Source organism: Dromiciops gliroides, chromosome 1, assembly GCF_019393635.1.
Source record: "Dromiciops gliroides isolate mDroGli1 chromosome 1, mDroGli1.pri, whole genome shotgun sequence".
Lineage (NCBI taxonomy): Eukaryota > Metazoa > Chordata > Mammalia > Microbiotheria > Microbiotheriidae > Dromiciops > Dromiciops gliroides.
In genome coordinates, this window is record NC_057861.1 from 623,970,199 (window position 1) to 623,997,639 (window position 27,441).

General features: G+C 42.7%; 1 protein-coding gene across 1 annotated transcript; it reads left to right on the top strand.

The window, feature by feature from the left end:
• The first annotated feature begins 9,699 nt into the window (after positions 1-9,699).
• On the top strand, positions 9,700-26,154 carry LOC122752914 (serine protease 27-like). Its single transcript, XM_043999909.1, has 8 exons — positions 9,700-9,739; positions 10,177-10,202; positions 10,577-10,661; positions 15,042-15,068; positions 15,862-16,024; positions 23,401-23,672; positions 24,355-24,524; positions 25,867-26,154. Exons 1-8 carry the CDS (start codon positions 9,700-9,702, stop codon positions 26,152-26,154), a joined length of 1,071 nt encoding a protein of 356 aa, XP_043855844.1.
• The last annotated feature ends 1,287 nt before the right edge of the window (positions 26,155-27,441 follow it).

Here is a 27,441-nt window from a genome sequence, read left to right on the forward strand (position 1 = left end):
TGGAATAAAATATGGATCCAATAAATCATCTATTACATCTTTCCTGGCTCCAGGCCAGTCCTGTGCTATTCTGTCCTGGTCAGATCACTTCTAGACTATTTTGTTCAGTTCTATGCACTTAAGGATGCTGATAACCTGGAAAATGTCCAGAGGAAGGCAATCAGAGTGATGAATGGACTCAAGGCTATGTTTACAAGGAGATGGTTAGCACGATAAGAATAATAGTAATTATGAAAGAAGGATTAATCTTGTTCCCTTTGGCCCTAAAATACAGAACTTGGAGCCAAGGATTCGGGTTACAAAGAGGCAAATTTAGGCTCAATGGATGAAAGAAAACCTTTCTAACAATTAGAACTGTTCAAAAGTGGAAGTGAAAGGTACTGGATTCCCCTTTATTGGAGGTCTTCAAACAGAGGCTGGCTGCCTACTGGTCAGGTATGTTGTAAAGGCATTCTTTTGGGAGAATGGGTGCAAAGACCACAAGTATGAAGATAGAAGGAAGCTGAGAAGTCATCTAGCCCAACCCCCTCATTTTATAAATGAGAAAACTGAAGGTCAGGGAGGTTAAGAGACTAGCTTAAGGTCGTACAGCTAGAAAGCATCAGAGGCTGGATTTGAACCTGGCCCCTATGACTCCACAGCCAAAGTTCTTTGCACTGTACCATGCTGTTGTAGTACAGGGGGGTGAGTGGGATGTTGTTGAGTTCAACTTTCCCTTTCAAATGGGATTGGATTCATGCTTCAGGTAGTAGTTGAATCAGTTGGCTGCTAAGGTCTCTTCCAAACCTGAAATTCTATGGAATTGACAGGACCTGGTAACTGATTGGATGTGAGAGGTGTGGGATGAAGAAAAATTTTAAAATAACCTGAAGTTTGGGTGAATATTGATATGACAGCCAAAAGTAAACATTAGAAAGATTATTTTCCTATATCCTTTCAATCTCAAAGTATATTCTAACATCATTTCCCTACATTTGATCTTTATTCTATGTGTTCGTAAGCTTTGTTTTCATCCCTGGCTAAATCTTCTACCCTTCAACTTGGTTTTGGCATTGGACATCAATCCCTGGCACTACCTTTGCATCCCCTTCACCAGTATTGACTGATGATAATACCATGGGCTTCCTGTTCTTTCTATCCACATACCACCTTGTACCATTCTACCCTGGATTCTGTCTCTGCACTCCCATTCCTGCCCATTCAATGGCTAGATACCTCTAATTGTTAGAAAGTTTTTCCTTATAATGAAACAAAATCTGTCTCTCTGTAACTTCCATCAGTGATGCTAATTCTGTCCTGGGCACTAAACAGGACAAGACTACTCCCTCTCGCATGTAAAAACCATCCAGGCATTTGAAGACAACAATCACCTCTCTCCTATACAAATCAGAGCACAATACAAGCCTTCATAGAATCAGAAGTTATATGTGTATAAGGCATTGAAGATTATACAGTCTTAGAAAAGCCCATATTAAGGGACAGGGACTAGACCATAGGAAACTCCCAGGGGAGGGAACTTTCTCTACCAGTGCAATTTGGTAGCGTTTCTGCTTGCCTGGAGCACATGATAGAAAAGTGACTTTTCCCAGCATCATACAATCAGTAAATGCCAGAGGTGGATCCAAGTCTTCCTGGCTTCAATGGCAACTCTGACTGTGGTCAAGTCAACTCTCTTCACTCCTCAACTGTAAAAGAGGAACTGCAGTTCAGGTTTTGAGGCAGCATGGCATAAATGTCAGAGCTGGGAATGCAATCGTAGGTTTGCTATTTCCGATTCCAGGGTTTTTTCCTCACCTTACCATGCATTGCTAGAGTGTGCAATTTGTCAATTGGATGAAGGAGAGGAAGAGATGCAAAATCAGACTTAAATACTTTCATTGGGAAGGTTGTAATCAATTTTTTTTCCACCCAGGGAGAGGTTGATCTACAAACCTGAGGGAATCAGGATGGGGAAACTGTCCTATAAAAATCCTCCTCCTTAGAGCACCGGCCCTGGATTCAGGAGGACCTGAGTTCAAATCTGGCCTCAGAACCTTGACACTTACTAGCTGTGTGACCCTGGGCAAGTCACTCAACCCCAATTGCCTCACCAAAAAAAAAAAACAACCCCAGAAACAAAAAATCCTCCTCTTGTTATGAGCTACTAGCTGTGTGACCTTCAACAAGTCACTTCATTATTCTCTCACTCAGTTATCTTTTGTTTTGTTTTGGTTTTTTGTGGGGCAATGAGGGTTAAGTGACTTGCCCAGGGTCACACAATTAGTGTCAAGTGTCTGAGGTCGGATTTGAACTCAGGTCCTCCTGAATCCTGGGCCAGTGCTTTATCCACTGCACCACCGAGCTGCCCCCACAATGTTGTTTTTCAAAAGGACATCATTGCTGCATTATAACTAAACTGTCCTATATCAATAAATCATTATTATTATTAATCACTTGCTCTGTGCCAGGCTCTGTCCTAGGTGCTGAGAACACAGACAGAACCAAAAGCAAAATAGTCTCTGCTCTCAAGTAATTGACATTCCACAGTGGGAAACAACTCATACATGTACACAATGTCCCAAACATCTTGCAGTAGTTTTAAAAAGCTTTAGTGTTTTTTTTTAAAGCTTTAAAATTTTTAAAGCTTAGTTTCATTAGACTTTTGGGATACCTTATGTATTCATGGCAGCCAGGTGGCGACATAGTGCACAGAGCGCTGAGTCAGAAACATGAGTTTAAATCCAACCTCAGATACTTACTAGCTGTGTGACAAGTCACTTAATCTTTCTTTGCCTCGGTTTTCTCATCTGTAAAATGGGGATAATAATACTCCCTCCCAGGGTCGTAGTGATTAAATGAGATTTTTTTTGTTTTTTATGGCATTATTTTGGAGTGAGTGGATGGATTTGCCAGGAGCTAGGGGGAGCCACAGCCTCTCCTCCACCATCTTGGCTCTGCCCCCCCAAACGAGATATTTTTTAAGCACCTGTGTATGTACATAATTGGCACTATAGAAATGTTAGCTGTTAACATCATCATCATCCTTCTTCATCATCATCATCATCATCATCAAAATACAAAATATCAACAAAGAAAATATGAGGCAGTTTCAGGAGGGCAGGTCCTAGCAGCTGGAGGAACAAAAAAAGGCCTCATACATGAGACAATGCTTGAGCTGCTCTAATATCATTCAGTCATATTATAATAGTTACAACATTGTTCCTAGGGAACCAGCTGCCTCACATAACACTGTCTCGTCTCAGACAGTGTTACTGCAGGATCGATTATTGGCATTAGGTAGACTATGGCCAGGAGTGTGAGCATTTATATTTCAGAAATCTGCAGTCAGGGCAAATCCAAGCTTTACAAATGGTTTAGTTGATGGTCTGGACTTAAGAGAGCATTCTTCATGCAAATTCAATTGAACACTGTATTGTGTGCCTCTCTCCTGCACCCCTGCTCCAGCCCCATTGATAAACATTTACTGGAAACCCCCAGCAATACCCTATAAACATTGCTTAAGCTCAGCAGGAGGCTCAGAAGGGCCTAGGAATGAATGAATTCATCAGCAGACTGAGATCAGGTGACTGGAGGTGAATACTAATAAGAACCATAAGAATAACTGGCATTTACAAAGCACTTTAAAGTTTGCAAAGCACTTTACACCCATTATCTCCTTTGAGCCCCACAACACCCCCCACCCCCCCACCCCCGCTCTTGATGACCTTCTATTTCCACAAGCCAGCTTCTTTCCTTTCCATACCTTGCTCACTTTGAAGGATGCTCCCTCCTGATCACTGTTGTTTGCTCACGACTGGATGAGCCGTCCAAAGTAAAACAAGTTGGGTGCAGCTAGGTTGCTCAGTGCATAAAGCTCTGGCCCTGGATTCAGGAGGACCCGAGTTCAAATCTGGCCTTAGATATTTGCCACTTACTAGCTGTGTGACTCTGGGCAAGTCACTTAACTCTCATTGCCCCGCAAAAAAAAAAAAAAAAAGTAAAACAAGCTGCCTCAGAAGGTGGGTTCCCCCCTCACTGGAGGTGAGAGACCTCAAAGGTCAGAAGGCCACTTGTCAGGTATGTTACAGAGTCTGTCTATTATAGACATAAATGTAAGCATATACAAGTATATATAAGTATGTATAGGTGTGTGTTTGTGTGCATATAAACACCCTACATCACACATCTTGTATATTATGTTTTACATGTGTGTATGTAAGTATATGTGTTTCTTTCAGGTATGGGTTGGACTCAGTAGCCAGTGAGGTCCCTTCCAACTCTAAAATTCAGAAATTCTGTAAGTCCTGGGCTTTAGTGTGTACAGTAAGTAGGGAGGGGGAATGGCCGGGGGCAGGGGGCAGGCTTAGGAACACTCAATACCCTTCCATCCTTTCTTCCATGCCAAACATTCTCCCTTAGCCTCTTTCCCCTTCTAATGCTGTGTAGGTCTGAGGAGATGTGATTTACACAAATGCACTGCGCAGCTGCTGCAGCGGCTACCACTGGGACAGTTTCCAAACCTGTGATTGCCAGGAACTGTCCAAAGCTGAAGTTCATTCTGGAAAACAAGGAGCTCCTTCTGGGAAATAAACACACATATATACCCATCTATGCATCCATATACAGGTATATACATACATATACATATGTAATGCTTAACTCCACCCAACATGACATCTGGCAGATGTGTATGCACATATACACACATACATGCATGTACACAGTGTATACATGTACAACTGTACACATACAGGCACAGGTGTGTACATTTGCAAACACACATAAACAGGTGATTGTGGTATACAGCATATACATACACGCACATGCCGATACATACATGTATACATGCATGTATTTTAAATTCACAAAATAGCACATAGGATTATAAATGAAACCAATTAAATTAAAATAATGTTCTATATATAATGTACATGTGTGTATATGTATACACCAATATTATATTGCACAAATAGATCATGTATATATGCATAATTATATATATGTTGATAACTATTTCAGTATAATTTATTTTATTTATAATCCTATGTGCTATTTTATGCATTTAAAAACATTATTTTGAGAAGAGGTTTGTAGACTTCATCAGATTGTCAAAAGGGGTCCATAGCACTAAAAAATCATTCAGCATTTATTAAGTACCTAATATGTATGAGGCACTATGCTAAGAACTGGGGATACAGAGAAAGCCCCCCCCCCAATAAAACCCAACCCCTCTTCTCATGGAGCTCATAGTCCAATGAGGGAAACAACATTTGAACAACTACATAAAAACAAAATGTAGCCAAAATAAATCAGAAATAATCAACAGAGAGAGGGTTAAAACCTCCTACATATCAAGCTTAAAAGGATACAAATATGATGCATGCTCACCTGCTTGGCCATAAAAAATTGCATATAAACATTCAAGCAATCAAGCTCAGATCTTGATAGCTACTGGTTTCTTTGAATATCAGCCTGCCCTCAGACTGCTGCTACTTGGATTTCACTGATGCCTCATTGCTGACCTACCCTTCTGGTCCCCAAATATCTTTCTTCCTTTTAGCCCCTGTTTTTGCCACTCTAGTAACTAACCTCCTTGCCATGATTTAGTAGCTCAAAGTTGTTCTTAAAATAATATTTCTCTAATTTGGAATTATGCCCAAAGGGCGATAAAGCTGTGCATACCCTTTGACCCAGCAATACCACTTTTAGGTCTTTTTCCCAAAAAAATCATGGAAAGGGGAAAGGGACCCACATGTACAAAAATATTTATAGCTGCTCTTTACGTTGTAGTAAGGAATTGGAAGTTGAGGGGGTGCCCATCAATTGGGGAATGGCTGGACAAGTTGTGGTATATGAATACAATGGAATACTATTGTGCTGTAAGAAGTGATGAGCAGGAGGAGTTCAGAGAAACCTGGAGGGTCTTGCATGGACTGATGATGAATGAGATGAGCAGAACCAGAAGAACATTGTACACAGTATCATCAACATTGAGTGTTGATCTGCTGTGATGGACTATATTCTTCTCACCAATGCAATGGCACAGAAGAGTTCCAGGGAACTCATGATAGAAGAGGATCTCCAAATCCAAGGGAAAAAAAAAAAAAGAACTGTGGAGTGTAGATGCTGATTGAACCATACTATTTCTTTTGTTTTTGGTGCCGTCGTTTTTTCTATTTTGAGGTTTTTCATCATTGCTCTGATTTTTTCTCTTATAACATGACTAATGCAGAAATAGGATTAATGTTATTATGTGTATATATATGTGTGTATAGATATATCTATATCAATATTGATATCGATATATAGATATATAGATATAACCTATATCAGATTACCTGCTGTCTAGGGGAGGGGGGAGGGGAGGGAGGGAGAAAAATCTGAAATTGTAAAGCTTGTATAAACAAAAGTTGAGAACTATCTTTACATGTAATGGAAAAAATAAAATACCTTATATGTAAAAATAATAATAATAATAATATTGCTCTTACTGTATACAATGTTCTTTTGGTTCTGCTCGTTTTGCTCTTCATTGTTTTATGCAAGTCTATCCATGTTTTTCTAAAATCAATGAGCTCATCATTTCTTATAGCACAGTAGTATTCCATCACAATCATACTTCAACTCATTGAGACATTCCCCATTATTCAGGCATCTCTAGTTCTTTGCCACTACAAAGAGAACTGCTATAAACATTTTAGAACATAGATTCTAGAATAGCAAGCTGTACATAATAGATTTGCCATTTCGTGTGTAATCATCCTTTTTTTTATTCTACTATGTTGTGGAAATGCTTGTTTTATTTCGTAAATTTAAAATATAAAAAGAAAATAAAGAAAATTAAAAGAAAAAAAAGAATGCAAATAATTCCAATGAGAGCACTCAACCAGGACCTCACCTCATGACAATGACCTATTCCATCTGGTGGCACTAATCAGAGAAATATGAGTTTGCTCTCCTCCAAAGACTGCCATTTCCAAATTCTACATGATGTTCTGTGTTCTATGAGTTCATGATAATAGGTGTTTAGGGAATGATCAGATGTTTGAGATCTCCTAACCAAAGTCTTTCCTTCTTCCTGGCCACAGTTCTTCTTGGTCACATTTACTTCCTATCCTTCCCTACTCATTCCTAGTCCTGCCTTCTTTAGTTAACTACTCTGAGGATGGCAGGGAATCATAGATCATAGACCATGTAAATCAGAAGAGGTCTCATAATTCATCTACTCTAATTCCCTTGATTTACAGATAAGGAAACTGAGGCCCAGAAGCATGAAATTACTTTCCCAAGGACCTATTCATACAAAAACATTTAAAGCAATTCTTTTGGTTGTGGCAAAGAGTTAGAAATTGAGGGGAATGGCTAAACAAATTATGGTATAAGATTGTGATAGAATACTAACGTGCTATAAGAAACAACAAAGGGGTTGGGTTCAGAAAAACCCGGGAGGACCTATATGAATTGATGTTCATATCAAAATGAAGTAAGCAGAATCAAGAGAACATTATACATAGTAACAGCAATATTGAAAGGATGATCATTTGTAAAAGACTTAGCTCCTCTGATCAAGAAAATGATCTAAGACAATTCCAAAGGACCCATAATGAAAAATATTACCCACATCCAGAGAGAGAACTGATGAATATTGAGTGAAGATTGAAGCAGACTTTTTTTACTTTCTTTATTTTTCTTTTGCGTGTGTATGTGTTTTCTTTTGCAACATGTCTAATATGGAAACATGTTTTGTATAATTGATATATGTATAATTGATGTATTATAATTGATATTATATTGTATAATTGATGTATAATTGTATAATTGATATATAATTGATATATTGCTTGCTTTTTGAATGGGTGAGGGAGGGGCAGGAGGGAGGGAGAGAATTTAGAACTCAAAATTTTTAAAGTTGTTATGTTTAACAACTTTTAATGTTTAAAAAATTTACATATAACTAGGAAATATTTAATGAAATTTTGTTTTAATTTTAATTTAATCTCAGGGTCACAAAGCAGTAAGTAGTAGAACTAGGATTCAAACACAGTTCCCCTGACCCCAAATCTAGTGTTCATTTCATTTAAGTTGATCTAGTCCAAGACCTTCATTTTTACAGATGAGGAAACTGAGTCTCAGAGAGGGAAAAAGCCTTTACCAAAATCATACAATAAGTGAATAAATGGCAGAACTGGGACTAGAATGTAGGGGTGAGAAAATCAGAGCACGATGGGAAAAAAGTAACAAATAATCTAGGAAAATGGAGGATGAACCCAGCTATTAGTCTAGGCCAAGGAGTTTATCATGGAGGCTAGAAGAGAGGAATAGGAGGTTACAGCCAGTGGAACCCTTAAGCTTTAAGAGGAAAACATCAGCAGAACTTCAGATCTCATGAAAAAAGATGGTCATAGGAAGTGGTTCACTGTCTCTACCAGGGAAGACTCACAGGGTGGACACGAGTAGGCTGGAATGTGAATTAGATATCAGGCTGCACATCTTCTGGGGCATAAAAGATAGGAATGGTGAGTGGGAAAGGCTGTGAGAAATAGGAATAAGAAATTAAGGTGGTCGGGCAATTATGAAGAACACAAGACAGAAAATGAAGAACCTTAAAAATGGAGTATGCACCAATGAGAACCTCACATAAGGAAGAGTTAATGATACTGAATCAGCAAAGAATCCTGATGGGGACCTGGAGGAAGGAATGGGGAAAAGTGTTATGAAACACTTCAAATCAAAAGTTCAAATCTGGCCTCAGACACTTGACACTTTACTAGTCACTTAACCCTCATTGCCCTGCCAAAAAACAAAACAAACAAACAGAGAGACACAGAGAGATACACAGAGAGAAAATGAATAAGGAATGAGGGTGAGAAATAACAGAAAGAGACTCTTCAGAAGAGAGGTTGTCCAACAGCCTCCTGGCTTCCTCTCCAGCCCCGACCCTACTTCTCCACTAGATGTCCCTCCCCTCCCCATAATCAGCACCTATACCCCATTACCACTAGAGGTCACCGCATTCCCTTTCATCCGTAGGCTTCAGGTCAAGGAAAGATGCTGAGTAAAGCTGACTCAGAAGTGTCCTGACCTACTTCCTTCTGAGAACCTCCAGCACTGTTCAGCCCCAATTTGATAGCCTTTGTGGCTTCCTGGGAGGACCACCGCCCCCTTCCTCATTACTAGACTTTCCCTCTAGGGCACAAATATGTCCAGAAGCCAAACTTCAGAATTTTAGAATCTCCAAATGTCCGAGATGGCAGGGATCCTGATGAGACTGTTAGAGCCAGGCGTGCCCATAGATCAAAGAACAGAAAATGTCTGGCCTATAAGGGACCTTCAAAATGAGAACAAAGAACGTTCCAGTTCCATAAAGCTGGAAAGGCTTTTAAAATACAGAACAAGGAAGGTTAGTTAGTGCTGGAAGAGATCTAAGAACATACAGCATGGAATGCCAAAGCCATGGGCCGTAAAATCCTAGCTCTGAAGGCATGTGAGCACATCAGGGTACCTTGGATGGGTCATTTAACATCTATTGGCTTCTGTTTGAGGGTGCCCTAAATGGCCCCAGAGGTCCCTTCTTGCTCCAAATCTCTGATCTTGTGACTCTCCAAAGGGGCTTCAGAACATAGAATGTTGGATCCTTGGATAGACCTTTGAGAATCCAGAAATTTGAATTTGGGGAGGGACAGAGGAAAGATAAAGGGGGTAGGGGGTGTGAGCCGCAGCATGGCTGTTCGATTGAATGGACTTTATTTCTGGGAGAACAGTAAGTTCTAGAAGGAAGAAGGAGGCAGAATTCAGAAGGTTCAAGGGATGAAGGCATGAACTTTGTTAAGGACAGCCAACACCAGGAAACTCTGGGCTTGACCCTGTGTTCAAGGACCCAGGTATATGGGGAAAGAAAGGGGAGTTGCCTGCTCCAACGGGTGGCTCCTATCCCCGACTCTTTTACGTCAAACCCATTCCCTAAATAACTTCCTCCCAGGAGTCTGTCTACTTGCACTCTCCAATCCTCACGTCTTCAGAGCCTAGGGGAGAGGGTCCCTCCCATCCAGAGACCAATAACCACAAAGGAATTGGGGCACTGCTGATCTATGCCTTCCCAGAACCCAGACTTCCTGCACACCTGTCTTAAACCCTGCCCATTCTGGAAAGGCTTCCTGTTCTCTGTTCTTCTGTCTTCCTCTTGGCTCCTCTAACCAGGGACCCAAATGTCCACCTTCTCCAGAGTAAACCAAGATGAGTCCTGTAATCCCCAATTATGCCTATCTTCAGACTAGGAGAAAAAAGATATAGAGGCTCTAGGGTCACTGCGTCGCAATGCAGGGTCAGGGCGAGCCAGGGCATTCTGCTTCTGACCCTAGAAGTTCAGGGGGGTCAGGAGGGCAGGGTCACTGAAATGTCACCTCCTCTTCAGGAGACTCCAGTTCCTGAAGGAGAGGCAATTGAGAAGGAACTGGGCAAACTGGTCAGGTCGCATTTCCAAGCAGGCAATCACCTCCTGGGATATAACCTCTTGCTTCATGGAGCCTGGAAGCTCAGTTCTCCCCAAACCATCCTTCCTCACTGACCCAACCAGCCCAGAGCCCCTCCCTGAGCCCAGGAGTCCTCCTCCCGCAGCTCCCTGAAACCAGAAGGCATGAGGCAGCTCCAAGCCCTGGCCCTCTTCTTTCTTCTCCTTCAGTTGGGTGAGTCTTCAGAAGCCAAAGTCCAGAATATCTGGGGGCCAGGGCTGGGACTTAGAGGGAGAGTGTGACCTAAAGAAGGCAAACTGGGGCTGAGGGGCAATGTACCTGGCTTCTATTTTCTTCACCTTTTCTTTCACTCTCATTGTTTCCCACCTTCTTTTCCTTTTCTCCAGTCACCCATTTCCTGGGTTTTTGTCTCATTCTTCAATTCATCTCTGCATTTTTTAGGGGTCTCTGCCCCATCTTTTATCCCTAAGTTGATCTCTGTGTCTCCTTACCTCCTGACTGGCTTTCTTTCCTGGGGTCCCTCCCAGAATATGCCCAACTCTGTCTCTTTCTGCTATCTCTCCATTCTTCTCCCCCCAACTCGGATTCCATGGCATGAAATAGACCCAGGCAGGGTAGGGGAACCCAAAGGTTCTCCCAGGAGAGTTCTCTCCATGGCTTTAGATAGTCCTGGAAGGTTTGTCTGTTTCTTAAGGATTTAGGGGTGTCTCTGGGAACAGAGAACACAATTTCTGGGTCTTGGAAAAAAAGAAAAAGACAAGAGAAAGCCCCCGGGTGATAGAGACTCCTGTGGTCATACTCTGTGAAACCTGAAGTCCTAAGATAATATCTCACAATACTTTAAGGCTTACAATCCTGTGAAGTATTATTTACCCTCATTTTAAAGATGAAGGCTCAAAAATATGAAATAATTTGCCTATGGTCAACTAGCTAGTAAATGTTAAAGGCAGGATTTGAATCTGAGTCTCACCCATCTCTAAGTTCATTGCTTTTTCTACTATACCATGCTAAATGATTTCTCTACCATACCTTATCCAAGTCTTGCAAAGGTAGACACAGGCCTGAGGGACATGCAGCTTTGCCTCCATCAACTGCCACAGCGCTGGAGAGGAGGTAGTGGTGAGTTGGGGAGGGAAAGATCACCATGACCTGGAGAAAACACCCATTCCCATCTGTCATCTTTCCTGAGGGAGGGTGTGAAGGAGGTAACAGTAGGAGCCAAGGGGCCCACAAAGAAGGGAGAGGCTCTGGTCTGGGCTTCATCAGCCAGCATGCCAATTAAGACTGAGTAGCACCAGGGAAGGTTTGGGTGGGGAAAGACCTACCAGCCTCTGGATGGGGAGGGAAAAGGTATATATTTAAATGCCTCTCCTTCATTTGGAAAGAGAAAGGAGGGTGGAAGGCTAGAGGGAATTGGAGATTAGAAGAGGGGAGTGAGTAGTAGGCTAGAACACCTAGAGACAACCGGGCCATGTGAAAAGAAAAGAAAGTCTGGAATTTGATGGCATGGGTTCAAATTCTACCTCTGTCACTTATTATAAGTGTGACCTTGGGCAAGTCTCTTCACCTCACTGGGCCTCAGTTTCCTCAACTGCAAAATGAAAGGTTAGACTAGAGGGCCTTTAGGATCACTTGCAGACCTAAATTGCTTCCAGATCTTTTATATAATCTACCGTGTGGGGAAGGGGAGAAGGGTTAGGTAGGAGGCTTAGATACTGGGGCTGGAGAGCTGGCTTCCACTTAAGCTCTGAGGATATTGTGGTCACAAAGAAAAGTGTAGGAGGAGGGTGGGGTGCCAGTCTTCTCCCCTGTTTCCAAATCTCTAGCTAATTAGGGTCAGATAGGGTTACCCTGATCAGACCAGCTCAGGGGGTGAGGGAAAAATCCATAGGGAGCTGAAGGAAGGGTCCAAGAGTTAGGACTCCTGGGATGGTGGGAGGTCATCCAACACCTAAAGAGACACTCCTTCCTTTCCTGATTTTGCCTTCCCTTCCCTTCCCTTGGATGCTCTTTGCCCTGAAAATCGGACTGCATTCCACTGGCCAACACACCCTTCTCTGGAAGCAACTGCATTTCCCTGTCCCTGTGTCACCTCCCTGGGATGGGCCTTGGCCATTTCAGGCTGCAGATCAGGACTGGGGTTCAGTTTCATCATCTCATGGCTGCTGGAAAGTGTGGGGGATACATCCTATTTTGGGTGGCTCTAAGAAAATCTGCTTTTGAAATTATACTGTTCTCTTTATCCTGCTCTGTTGCTGGGACCCCCAAATCCTGTCCCCAGTCTCTCTCTCTTCCTCTTCTTGTACCCAGACCTTCCCCCTGGCCCCTGGCTCTTTTTATTTGGACCTATTGTGGCAATGATAATTGCTTTCCTTTGAGATAAGTGGCCATGCACCTTTTACAATCATAATAATGACAGATAATTAGGTGTGATTGCTCCTGATATTGTTGGGTAATTATTGTTATTACCAATAAGGGCAAGGAACAGTGAAATTCACCTCCTAAAACAGAAGGCCATTGAGCCTAGGGGAAGGGCCTTAGGCTAAGAGCCAAGAATCCTGGTATGACTTGGTGTCTATAGTACTGTTCCCTCTTATGCCCCACCCCAAAAACCCCTCACATATACACAAACTGACCCAGAGCAAGAACTCTTATTCCCTCTGCCCTTAGCATGCTTTCTCTCTCACTCTCCCTGTCTCTGTCTCTTTGTTTCTCTGTCTCTCTGTCTCTGTCTGTCTCTTGTGCACACACTTCTGTCTCTTTTTCTGTATGTCAGGTTTTTCCCATTTCCTATCTCTAGGTTCCAATACTTCTTCCTCTTCTCTGAGATTTCTCCATCTATCTCTAGCTATATTGTAGACCTCCATCAATATCATTCCTTCCCCTTCTCCCAACATAAGACAACCAACTAACTTCAAGCCCAGAGCTACGTGGCAAGTTATTGTCACCAGAGCCTTTTGCAAAAGAGCTGAGTGGGCAAATTTCATATTTGCTGCCCCTCCACCTCCCTTTATCTTCCCTCTCTCTACTCTTCCCTGGACCTCCATGATACTCCCCCTGTGCTCTCAAAGCCCCTCAAATAGCACCTCCCTCAGCCCTGCCCCTCTACCAAAGTCCTAGGCTTTAAAATTCCCTCTCCCTTTCCCCAGTTAAAGTTCCCAGTTTGTTGACATGGTTGTCTTAGCTAGACATTAGCCTATCAATCTGACACTAAATTAATGTACATTAATCTGTGAGTGTAACTCAATTTTAATAGAGGAGTTTACTAAGCCAAATGAATTAGTGTAATGTGTACAGAAAGGCATTTTTCAGCATACGGTGCAGGGACAACCTGGGACCACTGCCTACTCAGGGCTAACACCATTCCTGACTTCCAGTCACATTGTCTACTTTCTTCCGTCAGAAGAACCAGAAGTCAGCATTTCTGAAAGGTTATGCAATTCTTTCCCACATTTGAATACTCCATTTGTTACCCTTTCTTATCTTCCTATTTACTCCTTTTTGCCAATTTCTTGGCCCATCCTATCTCTTTGTCACTGTCCCCTTTCCCCCTTTCTCTTTTTTTCTGTTCTCTGTCCCCTTCTCTGTTCTTATCTTCCCTCCATTCCCTGGTGCCTCTATTGCCCCATTCTGATGATGGAAAGTGTGTCTGGAGGCCCTCCAAAAGGGTCTAGTGGTACATAATACAGCCTAACTGTCCCAGCCCCACAATTTAATTAATGATCTAATTATACAAATAAGCTCCAATCATGGGCCTGTCTACTTCCTGCTGAGGCTGTTCCTTAGCTCCTTCTGGTTGGTTGGTTGGTTGGTTTTATTTGAATGTCCAAGCCTGAAGACCTAGAGTTACTAGCAACAAGTCCACCCACTGGGTGCTGGGAACAGGGCATGATCTAAGGGAAATGATGAGAGCTGGGAAATAATTCTGACCATATATAGTTGAAAGGGTCTTCCAAAGGTCATTTTAAACTTTTTTGTCCCATAGGGACCTGGGGAAGAGGGGAAGTTGGCAGTAAATAACAACTCATTCATCTATGGTGCTTTAGAGATTACTAAACCATTTTCTCACAACAACTTGGTGAAGTAGGTAGTACAGGAAATTACCCCTATTTTACATAAGAGGAAATGGCCCAGAGAGATGAAATCACTTGCTATGTCCACAGAGCTAGTAAATAGTAGAGTTGTGACTTGAAAACAGGACTTCAGACTCCAATCTTAAGTTCTTTCTGGGCTACCACTTGGTATCTCCCTTATTCATTGAATCAAACATCCAATCGATATTTCTTCAGGCCTTTTGTGCCTAATGCTTTAGCTGTGTTGTTTCTCATTGTCATACCTATAACTGTTTACTAGCAAGTTATCAGAGCCTTGAGAGACTCTTGATTAAGTTTTGCCCTGGTTCCAGGAGGAACCCCTTTAAAGCATATAGGCTCCAAGTCTGGTGGTTGGAGAATAGAAGAGGGATACGCTGCAACTAATATGATAGGGGAAGAGAATGTCTGGAAGACTGGAGAGACTTTCAGTCTGGAGATGTAGGAGAACTTTTAGTGACAATGGCTGTTGACCCTACATTCTTGTATCTTTATCTTACAGGAACGAAGGAGGCAGAGTCAACTAGAGGTGAGTGTCTGAGTCCCTACCGATGAAGAAGATAGTGTTCTAAAGCCCCAGAATATGGACTAAGTGGGTAACCTTTACAGACAGGAAAAGGTTTCTATCTTGTGGGAACTAGAAAATTGGGCACTTTCAGGTAGCATAATTGCGGTCTTTGCATATTTTAGGTGTGATAGTGTGTCAAATTTTATATGAATTCAACTTGATATGCTTTACCCCCAGAGGACAGAAAAAGAGTCAGTGATTATAAGTTAGAAGAAGGCAGATTTCTCATCAACATGAGGAGGAACTCAATAACAATTGGGTTCAACATGGGTTACTTTGGAAGGTGATTAATTCTCCCAAAATGAGGTTGTTTGAATGTAAATTCCATAATCATTTATCAAGGATGTTGTCAAGGGGATGCCTGCTTCAAATTGATATTGGACTAGATGACATTGCTACTCAAGGATTCTTTTTCCTCACCTTTTATAAGACAAGGTAGATATGGCTTCCTAAAGAGAATGAGGCATACCAGGGGAATACTGACAGGCAAAAATAGCTAGTTAAGAAGAGAGCAGAGAAGATAGAAGAGCAGTTATCAAGGTCCCAAGAATGTTTGAGGAAAAATGAATCACAAAGGTGGGGAAAACTATATGCCAAAGAAAAGAAGCTAGAAAGGAGAAAAACTTAAGAAGTCAATTCCCACTCTAAGCTATTATGACTATAAAAATAATAGCTCATGTTCACAGTGGGAGAGACATGTCCTCCACTGGGCATCAACATTTGGCTCTCTTTTTTATTCTTCTTTGCCTCCCAGCTTGTGGCCAGCCCCGAATGCTGAACCGAATGGTAGGAGGTCAGAATGCCCAGGAAGGGGAATGGCCGTGGCAGGTCAGTATCCAGAGGAATGGGACTCACTTCTGTGGAGGAAGCCTCATAACGGATCAGTGGGTCATGACGGCAGCACATTGCTTCTCTAAGTAAGTCCCACATGCCTGCAAGCCAAACTGCCCTCACACCTTTGGCTTTTCCCTCTCTCTAGGCATCCCTTTCATTTCAGCACCACGGACAGCGCTTTGCCTACTACTATTCCTACCAGGCCAAATTTCCCCTCGCTCTAGCACCACAGACAGCAACACAATGCCTGGTCTGTCTTAGCCAGACTTATCAACACAGATACATCTCCCAGGTTCAGAGACTCAGGTACTAACTATACTCTTTGACATAAAAGAGACAAACAATGACTTGATGAAACAAGGATGCAAATTAGCATCCTACAATTCCAGGTCCAGGGTTCTTTCCCTGATACCATACTATGTATGATAACAGCTCACAACTCTTTAGCTCTTTATTATCATAAAGCAATTTCTTCACAAAAACATGGTGAGGTAGTAAGTATTATTATTATTATTATTATTATTATTATTATTATTATTATTCCTATTTTATACTAGCAGAAACAAAGGCCCAGAGAAGTAAAGTGACTTTGACCCAAGCCTCATGACAGTCAATTCAGGTTTTTTTTCCACTATGCCAAATTTCCTCACTTAGCTTAAGACTGGACAGACAGGCCCTGCACCATTGAGATGATACAATCAGGGACATCCTTTTGGGCTGAGTTCTCCATGAGAGAGAACCCTCATTATGTTTTGAGAACCTATCCCAGTGTGTCACTGCGTTCACAGATGAACTTTCTTTACATGGAAATTCAATGTATCAAATTTTCCTGAGCAGAGTTTACACAGTTGGCTATGTACAATGCATCATTTGGGGGGTTGGGAAGGAACATAAACAACTAAGAAACAATCCTCTCTTAAGGGTCCTTACAGCCTAGGAGAGGGAATGGCATACATAAAAATAACTATACACAGAAAGATGTGAGAAAGACCAAAAAAAGAGATAGGGACAAATGTTTTGTGCATCCATAGAAAGAAATTATCACATCTGTTTGAGAGAGGGATCATGATTTAATGGTTAAGAACATTAAACCAGGAATTAAAGGATTTGGGTTTGAACCTCAGTTCTGTCACCAAATAATTTTGTAACCTTGGACTAATCACTTAATTCCTCTGTCCTCTTCCAAATTCTTTGTCCTTATGAAGTTTCATCTTTTTTAAATTCTTTTTTTGGGTGGGGCAGGGAAATGAGGGTTAAGTGACTTGCCCAGGGTCACAAAGCTAGTGTCAAGTGTCTGAGGCTGAATTTGAACTCAGGTCCTCCTGAATCCAGGGCCGGTGCTTTATCCACTGCACCACTTAGCTGTCCCTACTTAATTCTTCTGTACCTCAGATCCCTCCTCTACAAAAATGCAGTCTAAGAACTAGATGATTTCTAGGATCCTTTCTGCATGTGCTCTTTCTCTTTCTATGTATATATGTATGCATGTACATGTGTGTATGTGTGTGTATATATGTATCAAGAAGTGAATCTAAGACATCAGGTTAAACCCCCTCATTTTTATAGGTGAGGAAACTAAGGTTAAGTGATTTGCCAAGGGTCACACACCTAGTGAGGGAGGTTTTTTTGCTTTTGAGCTAAGTCTTAAAGGAACTCCAACCCCACTGTCCCCAGGTATAATTACAGCCTCTCTTATCCCTAGGTCCATTCTCAGGGAGGATGTTGAAGATGGTCACTGGTCTCTGTGTTCTTGCCTATTTGCCTTCTTTCTTAGGCTGTCCCAGTCCCGCAGGCAGACCCTAAACCAGCTCAGGTTGCTGTTCCTTCTCATTCTATTCTCCTCCTAAATCCTGTCTCCCTTTTTTTCTCTTCTCCTGATGTTCTTTGTCACATCCTGGAGCCTTTAGATAAATATTTCTCCTATGCCCTATAACTTTTGCTTCTCCCCTTTGAAGTTTCTCAGCACCGGGGACATCTGTCTTTACAGCAAGCCCCAGTCTTTACCCAGCTCTTCCTCTCATTCCATTTTCAGAACCATGGACACCTCTTTCTATCTGATTCCCGTAAAAGGTTCTTAATGGGATTGATAGCTGGAAGGGTTAGAGTTCACCTAATCCATCCTCCTCACTTTACAGATGAGGAAAGACAGTCTTCAGCAAAAATGGGAAATAATGTTAACTCATGTTTCTATAGTGATTTAAAGATTACAAAACACTTTTCCCATTTTAGAGGAGAAAATTAAAGTCTAGAAAGGTGAAGTGGTTTGTTTGTCTGTGTCATGCCAGTAAGTATTAGGATCTAAAGTGTAGCAGCTCTTGTGTCTCCAAATGCACTGCACCACACAGAAAACAACCTGGAGTCTCTCCCACATTCTACCCCCTCAGATGCTATGGGTATTTTTGCTACCTCTTGGATGCCTACTATGCATACGCATGCATGTGTAGTTCTCAATATGCTCCATTAGACTGCAATCATAGAAATTGGAAGAACCACATGGAACTACAGTATCAGAGTTTGAAGGGTTCTGTTTCGTCTTCTGAATAATAAGGGGGTTGGCCTGGATGATCTCTGAGGATTAGAAAGGTAAGGGTCACATAGTGAATTAGTGGCAAAGCTAAAAGTTTCATTTGGATGCATAATCCAGAGTGTTTGCCAGTGTATTAAACTATCCCTGGGACTCAGAATGAGGTTGAGACTAGAACTCAAAATGGCTACTTTTAAGTCCCATGCTCAATTCCCCTGCATCACACTGAGAGCAGAATAGGTTGTTATTCATGAAATATGATTCTAAAACCATCTCCCCTTTGTCCCATAATTATGCCTGAAATTCCACCTTTGGAGTAATTCCTTTGGTTTAAGAAATTTCCTCTCCAAGGATTCATTTATAATGAAGACAACCGTAAGAGAGTTTATCGGTTATTCTCAACTTAGTGTGACATTGATTTCTTGGGGAGAATGAGGGAGAGAAAGAATTTGGGAACACAAAGTACCCAGGGATAGTTTAGTACACTGGCAAGCACTCTGGATTATGCATCCAAATGAAACTTTTAGCTTTGTGGGATATGGAGTTGATCCCGGGATCCATCCACCCTTGAACAAGGAGGATACTGGGTTACCACAGCTCTGATGAACTGTGAATTTAAGAATCAAAGGAGGGTGGGGCAGCTAAGTGGCACAGTGGAAAGAGCACCAGCCCTGAAGTCAGGAGGACCTGAGTTCAAATCCGACCTCAGACAATGGACACTTACTAGCTGTATGACCCTGGGCAAATCACTGAACCTCAATTGCCTCACCAAAAAAAAAAAAAAACAACAACCAATAATCAAAGGAGGGGAAATAGTGATGTGGCACAAAAGAGCACTGAATTTGCAATCAGAGAACCACTGAGAAAGACTTGATTTCCAAAGTAGAAATGATGGAACATTAAGTGGAAGTGACCCCCTCTATCTCAGAATTCATGACTGAGGGGGTGAGAAAAACCAGGTATAATCTGACATGTAGTGAAAATCAGAAAGCAGATTTCAAAGGGCTCAAAGAAAGATTAAGTAGAACTCCAAGACCTAAAATTCTAGAAAGTCCCTTCAGAAAGATTAGGAAATGGGGGCAGCTGGGTGACACAGCGGATAGAGCACCAGCCCTGGATTCAGGACAACCTGAGTTCAAAGCCGGCCTCAGACACTTGACACTTACTAGCTGTGTGACCTTGGGCAAGTCACTTAACCTTCATTGCCCCCCCCCAAATTTTTTTTAAAGAATAGGAAGCACTCACAAATGAAATTATGAGAAGTATTTCTCATCATTTCCAGAAACAATTCCAATGAGAATGAAAAGAGACAGTGGTTAAAAAAGAAAGATCTGTGGAGATTAATCCACAAAGAATTAATCAACCAATTTAAATTTTATTTGTTTTTTTTGTTTGTTTGTTTTTGGGTTTTTTTGCGGGGCAATGGGGGTTAAGTGACTTGCCCAGGGTCACACAGCTAGTAAGTGTCAAGTCTCTGAGGCCGGATTTGAACTCAGGTACTCCTGAATCCAGGGCCAGTGCTTTATCCACTGTGCCACCTAGCTGCCCCCCAATTTAAATTTTAAAGAGAAATGTACTGAAGACAGAAGTAAAGGATAAAATAGGATGAATACAAAACTGCCACAGTTCTACAAGAATAGTGTCAGGAAGGCTAAAATTCAGAATAAGTTATTAAAGTTAAGGATAACAAAATAGGTTGATTTTTTTTTTTGTTTGGTTGGGGGGTTTTTCTTGTTGTTGTTCTTTTGTTTTTGTTTTGTTTTTGCATGGCAATGAGGGTTAAGTGACTTGCCCGGGGTCATTCAGCTAGTAAGTATCAAGTGTCTGGGGCTGGATTTGAACTCAGGTCCTCCTGAATCCAGGGCCAGTGCTTTATACACTGTGCCGTCTAGCTACCCCAAATAGGTTGATTTTAAAAGTTATATTGGAATCTAACAGGAGGATCAAAGAAGAGGTAGGACCACTATTTGGGTGAGGTGATGATAATGTATAATAGAGAGTAGAACTACTCAATTCTTATTTTGTGTCTAGTTTCTCTGACAAATAGCACATTCCTTGTACTGGAAAGAATAGAATTAAACTGGCTAATGGGACAGAAACTAAAGATAACAAAGAAGTTAGTAAAAAAGTAGACAGCTGCTTTGAGTTTGTTACCAAGTCCATATGGAATATACTCCAGGACATTAAATGCATCAGCAAATGTGGCTGCTAAACCTCTCAGTGATCTTTGAAAGGTGGTAGAGATTGGTGACATGTCATAGGGCTGCAGAAGGAAAATATTGTCTTCATTTTCAAAAATGAAAGTGTAGCTTGAAATCTATGAACCATACAGTTTGACTTTGATTCCTGAAAAAATTTTAGGACTCATTATTAAAAGGATTGTTAGTGAACAACTAGGAGAGAAAGGAATGATCACAAAGAACAGCATGGCTTCACCAAAAACAGGTAATGCCAGATTAACCTAATTTAAAAAATAAAAATGGTTTGTTGGGGGCACCTAGGTGGTGCAGTGTATAGAGCACGGGCCCTGGATTCAGGAGGACCTGAGTTCAAATATAACCTCAGACACTTGACACTAGCTGTGTGATCCTGGACAAGTCACTTAACCCTTATTGCTCTGAAAAAAAAAAAGGTTTGTTTCTGACATTGTTGATAGACTGTTGTGTCAGGAGAATACTATGGTTTCTCTAAATGTCAGCAAAGAATTTGGCAAAGACTCTGATGCTATCATTGTAAACAAGATAGAGATGCATAAGCTAGATGATAGCTGAATTAGATTAATTTGAAACTAGTTTAAGGTCTAACAGAAGTCATTAATGTTCAGCGTCAACCCAAAATGAGGTCTCCACAGTATATAGTAGGTGCTTAATCAATGTTTGCTGATGGATTGTTTGGTAGTGTATCCTGTGCTGTTTGGTGTTTTTATCATTAACTTGGTTGAAGGCATACATAGCTTGGTTATCCTATTTGTAGATGATGCGAACTAGCATGTAGTATGACAGACTCTGGATGCAAAAATGATCTCATTAAACTAGAAGGATAGAACAAATCTCTTCAGATCACTTTAATAGGGTTCAATATAAAGTCCTACACTTGAGTGAAAAAAAAAATCAACATGACCAGTATAGCATAACGGAGGCATGGAAAACACAAAATAACCTGAAAATAATATGGGGGCTTTAGTGGCTTGTAAGTTCAATGTGAATTAAAGACTAAGGCAGCCTAAAAAGTTGATGCAATGTTATGTTGTATTAAAAGAGGGAGAGTGTCCAGAATAATGAAGGTCAGAATCATACTTTCCCCTCCTTTGGTCAGACCACCCCTGAGGATTGTGTTCTTTCTAGGCATCCCATTTTAGGATGGGCATTGATAAGCTAGAAAACACTTAGAGGACAACCTAGATGCCAAAGGGCTTCAAGACTCATTCAAAGTAACCGGGAATTAGGGGGCAGCTAGGTGGCGCTGCAGTGGATAAAGCACTGGTCCTGGATTCAGGAGTACCTGAGTTCAAATCCAGCCTCAGACACTTGATACTTACTAGCTGTGTGGCCCTGGGCAAGTCACTTAGCCCTCATTGCCCCACAAAAAAAAAGTAACTGGGAATACTAATTCTGGAGATAAGAAAATTTGGAGGAGATAAGGTAGCTGTCTTCAAGCATTTGAATGGTTGTCATGGGGGTAATGAATTAACATTGTTCTGCTTGATTCCAGAGGGCAGAAGAACTAGGGGCAGAGGAGTAGATTAAGGCTTGATGAAACACATTTCAAAAAAGTGGTACAGGATGCCTCAGAAGATAATAGGCTGCTCCTTAGTTGTAGTCTTTAGTTGAAAGTTGATGTCTTTCTTTTGAGAATGTTGCCTAAGTGTTATTCAGAAAGGTATCATTTGCAAGCCATTCCCTTCCAGTTCTGAACTCTGTGATTCTATAACCTGTTTTAGTCCCAGCCCTTCTCTAAGAATGGCAGTGTGATTTAGTGGGGGGAAAAAAGGGCCAAACATAGAACCATAGAGTCCAAGTTCAAATCTCAACTCTACTGTTTATGCAATCTCATTGCAATCTTTTTTTCCCCCCCAGGGCAATGAGGGTTAAGTGACTTGCCCAGGGTCACACAGCTAGTAAGTGTCAAGTGTCTGAGGTCAGGTTTGAACTCAGGTCCCCCTGAATCCAGGACCACCTAGCTGGCCCCTCTCATTGCAATCTTGTGTAATCTCTCTCACTTAACCCTTGTGCAGCCTTGAGCAATCTGCCTGTCATCTCTGAGCTTGTTTTCCCATTTACAAAATGAAGGGGAATGGACTAGAGCAGGGCTTCTTAAAACTTTTTCCACTTGTGCCCCATTTTCACCTAAGAAATCTTTACATGACCCTGGGTATCTAGGTATATAAAATAGGTATACAAATCAAGCATTTACTTCCAATTTTTTCATGATCCTCACATTCAGTTACTCAACCCCATATGGGGTTGCAACCCACAGTTTAAGAAGCTTTGGAGGGGACATCTAAGTGGCACAGTGGATAAAACACTGGCCCTGGATTCAGGAGGACCTGAGTTCAAATCCAGCCTCAGACACTTGGCACTTATTAGCTGTGTGACCCTGGGCAAGTCACTTAACCCTCATTTCCTTGCAAAACAGACAAATGAAAAAAGAAGCTTTGGCCTAGAGGACCTCCAATGTCCCTATGAAAAAGCACTGAATTTGGCATTTGGCCTTGGGTGCAGATCCCTGCTCTGTTATGATCTGTGTGACCTCAAACAAGTTCCTTAATTTCTCTGGGCCTGTTTCTCTATAAAACGAAGGAATGGCTTAAACAATCTCTAAGATTCCCTGCTATGTAGTCCCTCCTCCTTCTCTCCTATGGGACTTTCTCTTCCCCATCAGGATGAGCCTTCTTGTCATTGACTTAATCTTTTGTCTTTTTCCCTCCTCTTTTAGTACCTCGGAAACTTCCCTGTACAAGGTCCTCCTAGGGGCCCGGCAGCTGGTGAACCCTGGACCTCATGCCATGTATGCTCGAGTAAAGAGGGTGGAAAGCAATCCCCAGTATCAGGGCATGGCCTCTAGTGCTGACGTGGCCCTGGTCCAGCTAGAGGCTCCGGTGACCTTCACCGACCACATTCTGCCTGTGTGCATTCCCAACCCTGAGGTCAAGTTTGAGACAGGGATGAACTGTTGGGTCACAGGCTGGGGCAGTCCCAGTGAGCAAGGTAAACTGAGGGAAGAGGCAGATTGGGATTTTTTTCTTTTTTTTGCGGGACAATGAGGGTTAAGTGACTTGCCCAGGGTCACACAGCTAGGAAATGTCAAGTGTCCAAGGCTGGACTTGAACTCAGGTCCTCCTGAATCCAGGGCCAGTGCTTTATCCACTATGCCACCTAGCTGTCCCCTGGGATTTTTCAAGGAAACATAAGGCCCTAGGGAGAGGACTGGGGCTAGAAAGAGAACGGGGCACCTGCAGTCAGATATATTGAAGGAAGGAGGGGAAATGGCAGAAAAAGCATCAAGAAATTAAAAGATGCTTTCCAAGTCCTGACTTCTGTGCCTACCTTAACATTCCATTGGGGCAGAGGGGTCCAGTTGTCAGTGGCAGTGAGATTGCAACAATCTCATTAATTGCTTGAAGACAGGGATTGTGGGGGTCCACGAATGACAAAGATAAACAATCCTTGAGACAATCTTCCATATTAACCCCTCTTCTCTCCCACCCCACATTTTAAGTGAGACAAGAATTTGGAAAACAGGGGCAGGGAACTAGGATGAAAGGGTTGGGGAAAACAGAAGAGGGGAAGGTAGCTAATAATCAGAAGTGGCATTCTTGTTCTGGGGACTAGGTATGGGATATTATGGGGAAAGCTATCACTCAAAGTGCTGGGGTCTCCCTCTCTCTAGATAACCTGCCCAGCCCTCGAATTCTGCAGAAGTTAGCTGTGCCCATCATTGATACACAGAAGTGCAACATGCTCTATAGAAAGGACCCAGAGCATGGAGTGCTACCGAAAACCATCCAAGATGACATGCTGTGCGCTGGTTATGCAGAGGGGAAGAAAGATGCCTGCAAGGTATGTCACTATAGTGGGGGCCAGAGGTTGATGAGCGGGATCCTGCTAAGGTAGAAGTTTAGCCCCTCAGTTCCTAATACTGAACAATCCCCTTGTCCAAATTCTTGAGTTAAATAAGCTAGTAAGGGAAGGAGGCTTGAGTCAGGTGACAGGGAATCTTGGTGTGAGGCTTGGTTGGGCCAATGAATTACTGTGTAACACCGTCCAATTTATTACTCTTTTCTGCATCTCTAAAATGGGGAGACTGAAATAAAGAATGGCACTAAGGTGGCAAATCTTAGTGACCAGACAGATGGTGCTGTCCTTTAAATAAAGTAGGGCAGGGCAGCTAGGTGGCGCTGCAGTGGATAAAGCACCGGCCCTGGATTCAGGAGGACCTGAGTTCAAATCCAGCCTCAGACATTTGGCACTTACTAGCTGTGTGTCCCCGGGCAAGTCACTTAACCCTCATTGCCCTGCAAAAATATAAACGAATAAATAAAGTAGGGCAGTTCTGAAGAGAGCTATGTTTGAGGGGAAAGAATGAGTTCTGGTTTTGGACACGTAGAGCTTGGGCTCAGAAGGTCCAACATGCCGTTGATGATGAGTTAGCTGTACAACTAGGCACCTGAGGTAGAAGTCCAGACTGGGCCTTCCTGACCTCAGACCTGGTGCTCTCTCTGTAAATCTATTCCGAGTTTGGGGAGGGCCAGTGTGGTGGGAGACACAGGACACAGACACACACGTTACACACAGGTCATACAGATATATATCAGTGCAGATGGCACCGAAATAGGGAACATTTTGAATTGGGACAAAAGCTTGGTGGGATTAGGAAGGCCTCCTGAAGTACATGCTTTGTACCCTTACGGAAAGGCTTTGAGCCTTTTTGGAAGGTTAGTAGGAAGGATAAAGGGGAATGTAGGAGGGGTGGAGTTAGGGTAGAAGAGAGGGAAGGGGGAGGAAGAGAAAGAGTAAGGGGAAGGCAGGGAAAGAAAGAAGAACAAAGGGGAGGAAAGGGAAGGAAGGAAAGGAGTGGAGAGGACAGCAGAGAGGGAAAAAAAGATACATATGAGCTCAGTGTGGGCTTAGAAGCAGCCGGATGAGGGCACTGGACCTGAAGTTAGGAAGACCTGAGTTCAAATGTAGCCTCAAACACTTAGTTGTGTGACCTCAAGCAATTCACTTTACCCTGTTTGCCTCAGTTTCCTAAACTGTAAAGTGGGGATAATGGTACCTACCTTACAGGGTTGTGAAGAATAATTATTTGTAGAAAGTGCTTGGCACAGTGCCCTGCATGTATAAATGCTTATTCTCTTGCCCTTTGGGGATGCCTGACCATGAGTTTTGCTTCTTGCTACAGGGTGACTCTGGGGGACCCCTGGTCTGCTACATTGGTCATTCTTGGCTCCAGGCCGGAGTGATCAGCTGGGGAGAAGGCTGTGCCCGCCGCAACCGCCCAGGAGTCTACATCAGAGTCACTTCCCACCATGCCTGGATTCACAGGATCATCCCAGAACTGCAGTTCAAATCTGGCTCCGACAGGAAGAGGGGGCCCCGGGGCCAAGAGAACTACATGCTAAGCTTTGCTCCTTGCCTGGCCATCCACACCCTGCTACTGGGCCTCACTGTTCTGTTAACCTTCTTTTGAGCCGAAACAGACCCACCTGGGCCAGGACAAAGGCCTAAGGATGGAGGCTCTGGCCACTCGATTACCTGTCCATGCTTGGCTTACCCCTTCAGCCTGTGGCAATGTGAACTGAAAGGGAATCTGGAAATTTCAGAGCCCAGATACTGGAGTTTGTGAAAAGGATGGCTCTCCTATTCTGCTAGGAGCATGCTCCCTAAGGGCAGGCTGGCACTGCAGGGAGTATCCCAGCTCCCATCTTCCCTTCACAATCCCACACTGTATATTTGTAAATATCCCTTCTGTTCCCCATAAGCCTATTTTTATTATATTCACCCATCAATAAAGCCTATACTTCTCCATTCCTGGATGCATCAGCTTGTAAGGGACAGGACACCTGAGATCTGGGGAGGGATGCCATCGGGCGAGAATGTGCTTAATACTACTGGAAGAGCGGCTGTGTGATGCACTAGGAGAGGGGGAGGGAGGTATTGCAGGGGCTGCATTTTGCTTGGGGTGTCTGAAGAATTTGGCGGAGTTTAAGCTCTACTACCTAGTAGGCATGACTGGGCAAAATATTTCATCTCTCTGTGCCTCCATTTTGACACTTTAAAGCACCACAGAAATGTGAATTATTATTACTATTATATTAGTTGGGGGAAGACTCCTAGGGTCTGAACAGAAGAGGAAGGAATCAGAGAACAATGGAAAGAAGTGCAGAGCATAGAAGGAGCTAGAACACAAGACACCTGGTTTCTGAGGGGATAGCCGCCCTGCAAAAGCCAAATGCCCTAAATCTAAGGATGATTCCTGGCAAGTGGAGTTGTCAACATAGGTCACCTGGGAATTTCCCTCAAGGGAGGGAGGAACCAGGAAGAGTCCTAGGTGGCAGCGGAATCAGGAGAGGGCTGGGGCCCTCCAGCAAACAAAAGGCTCTGGGGTGGGACCTAGAAGGATATGAATTGTAGGCCTCAGTTCTCCCATCTCCACACAGACAATCTGGCTGTGAACTTTTGCTCACAGGGTATTCAGGGAATGGGAAGTGGCAGCAATGAGAGAAATCTGTGGGTGGGAGGACGCTGAAGCTGGCCGACAGGACAACCCACTCTAACGAATGACCCTTTGGTCTAATGCAAATACTTTCCTGGGGTTTCTCCACAAGACAAAGCACAATAGCTAGAGTCTTTTGGCACTTTTGCAGGGAGGAAAGGAAAAGCAAACTGTTTCTTTACCATCCCATCTTGCAAAGTTTACAATCCTCCTCCCTGGAAAGTCTGCCTAGTAACTTCCCAACAGCTTCTAATCCATGAA

Bases quoted from the DNA above. Each gene is read 5' to 3' on its own strand.
- LOC122752914 (XM_043999909.1), top strand. From the start codon at position 9,700: ATGGCTGTTCGATTGAATGGACTTTATTTCTGGGAGAACA. The intron at 10,662-15,041 runs GTGAGTCTTCAG...TTTATCTTACAG, and splicing joins CTTTCTTCTCCTTCAGTTGG to GAACGAAGGAGGCAGAGTCA. The intron at 24,525-25,866 runs GTATGTCACTAT...TTCTTGCTACAG, and splicing joins GGAAGAAAGATGCCTGCAAG to GGTGACTCTGGGGGACCCCT.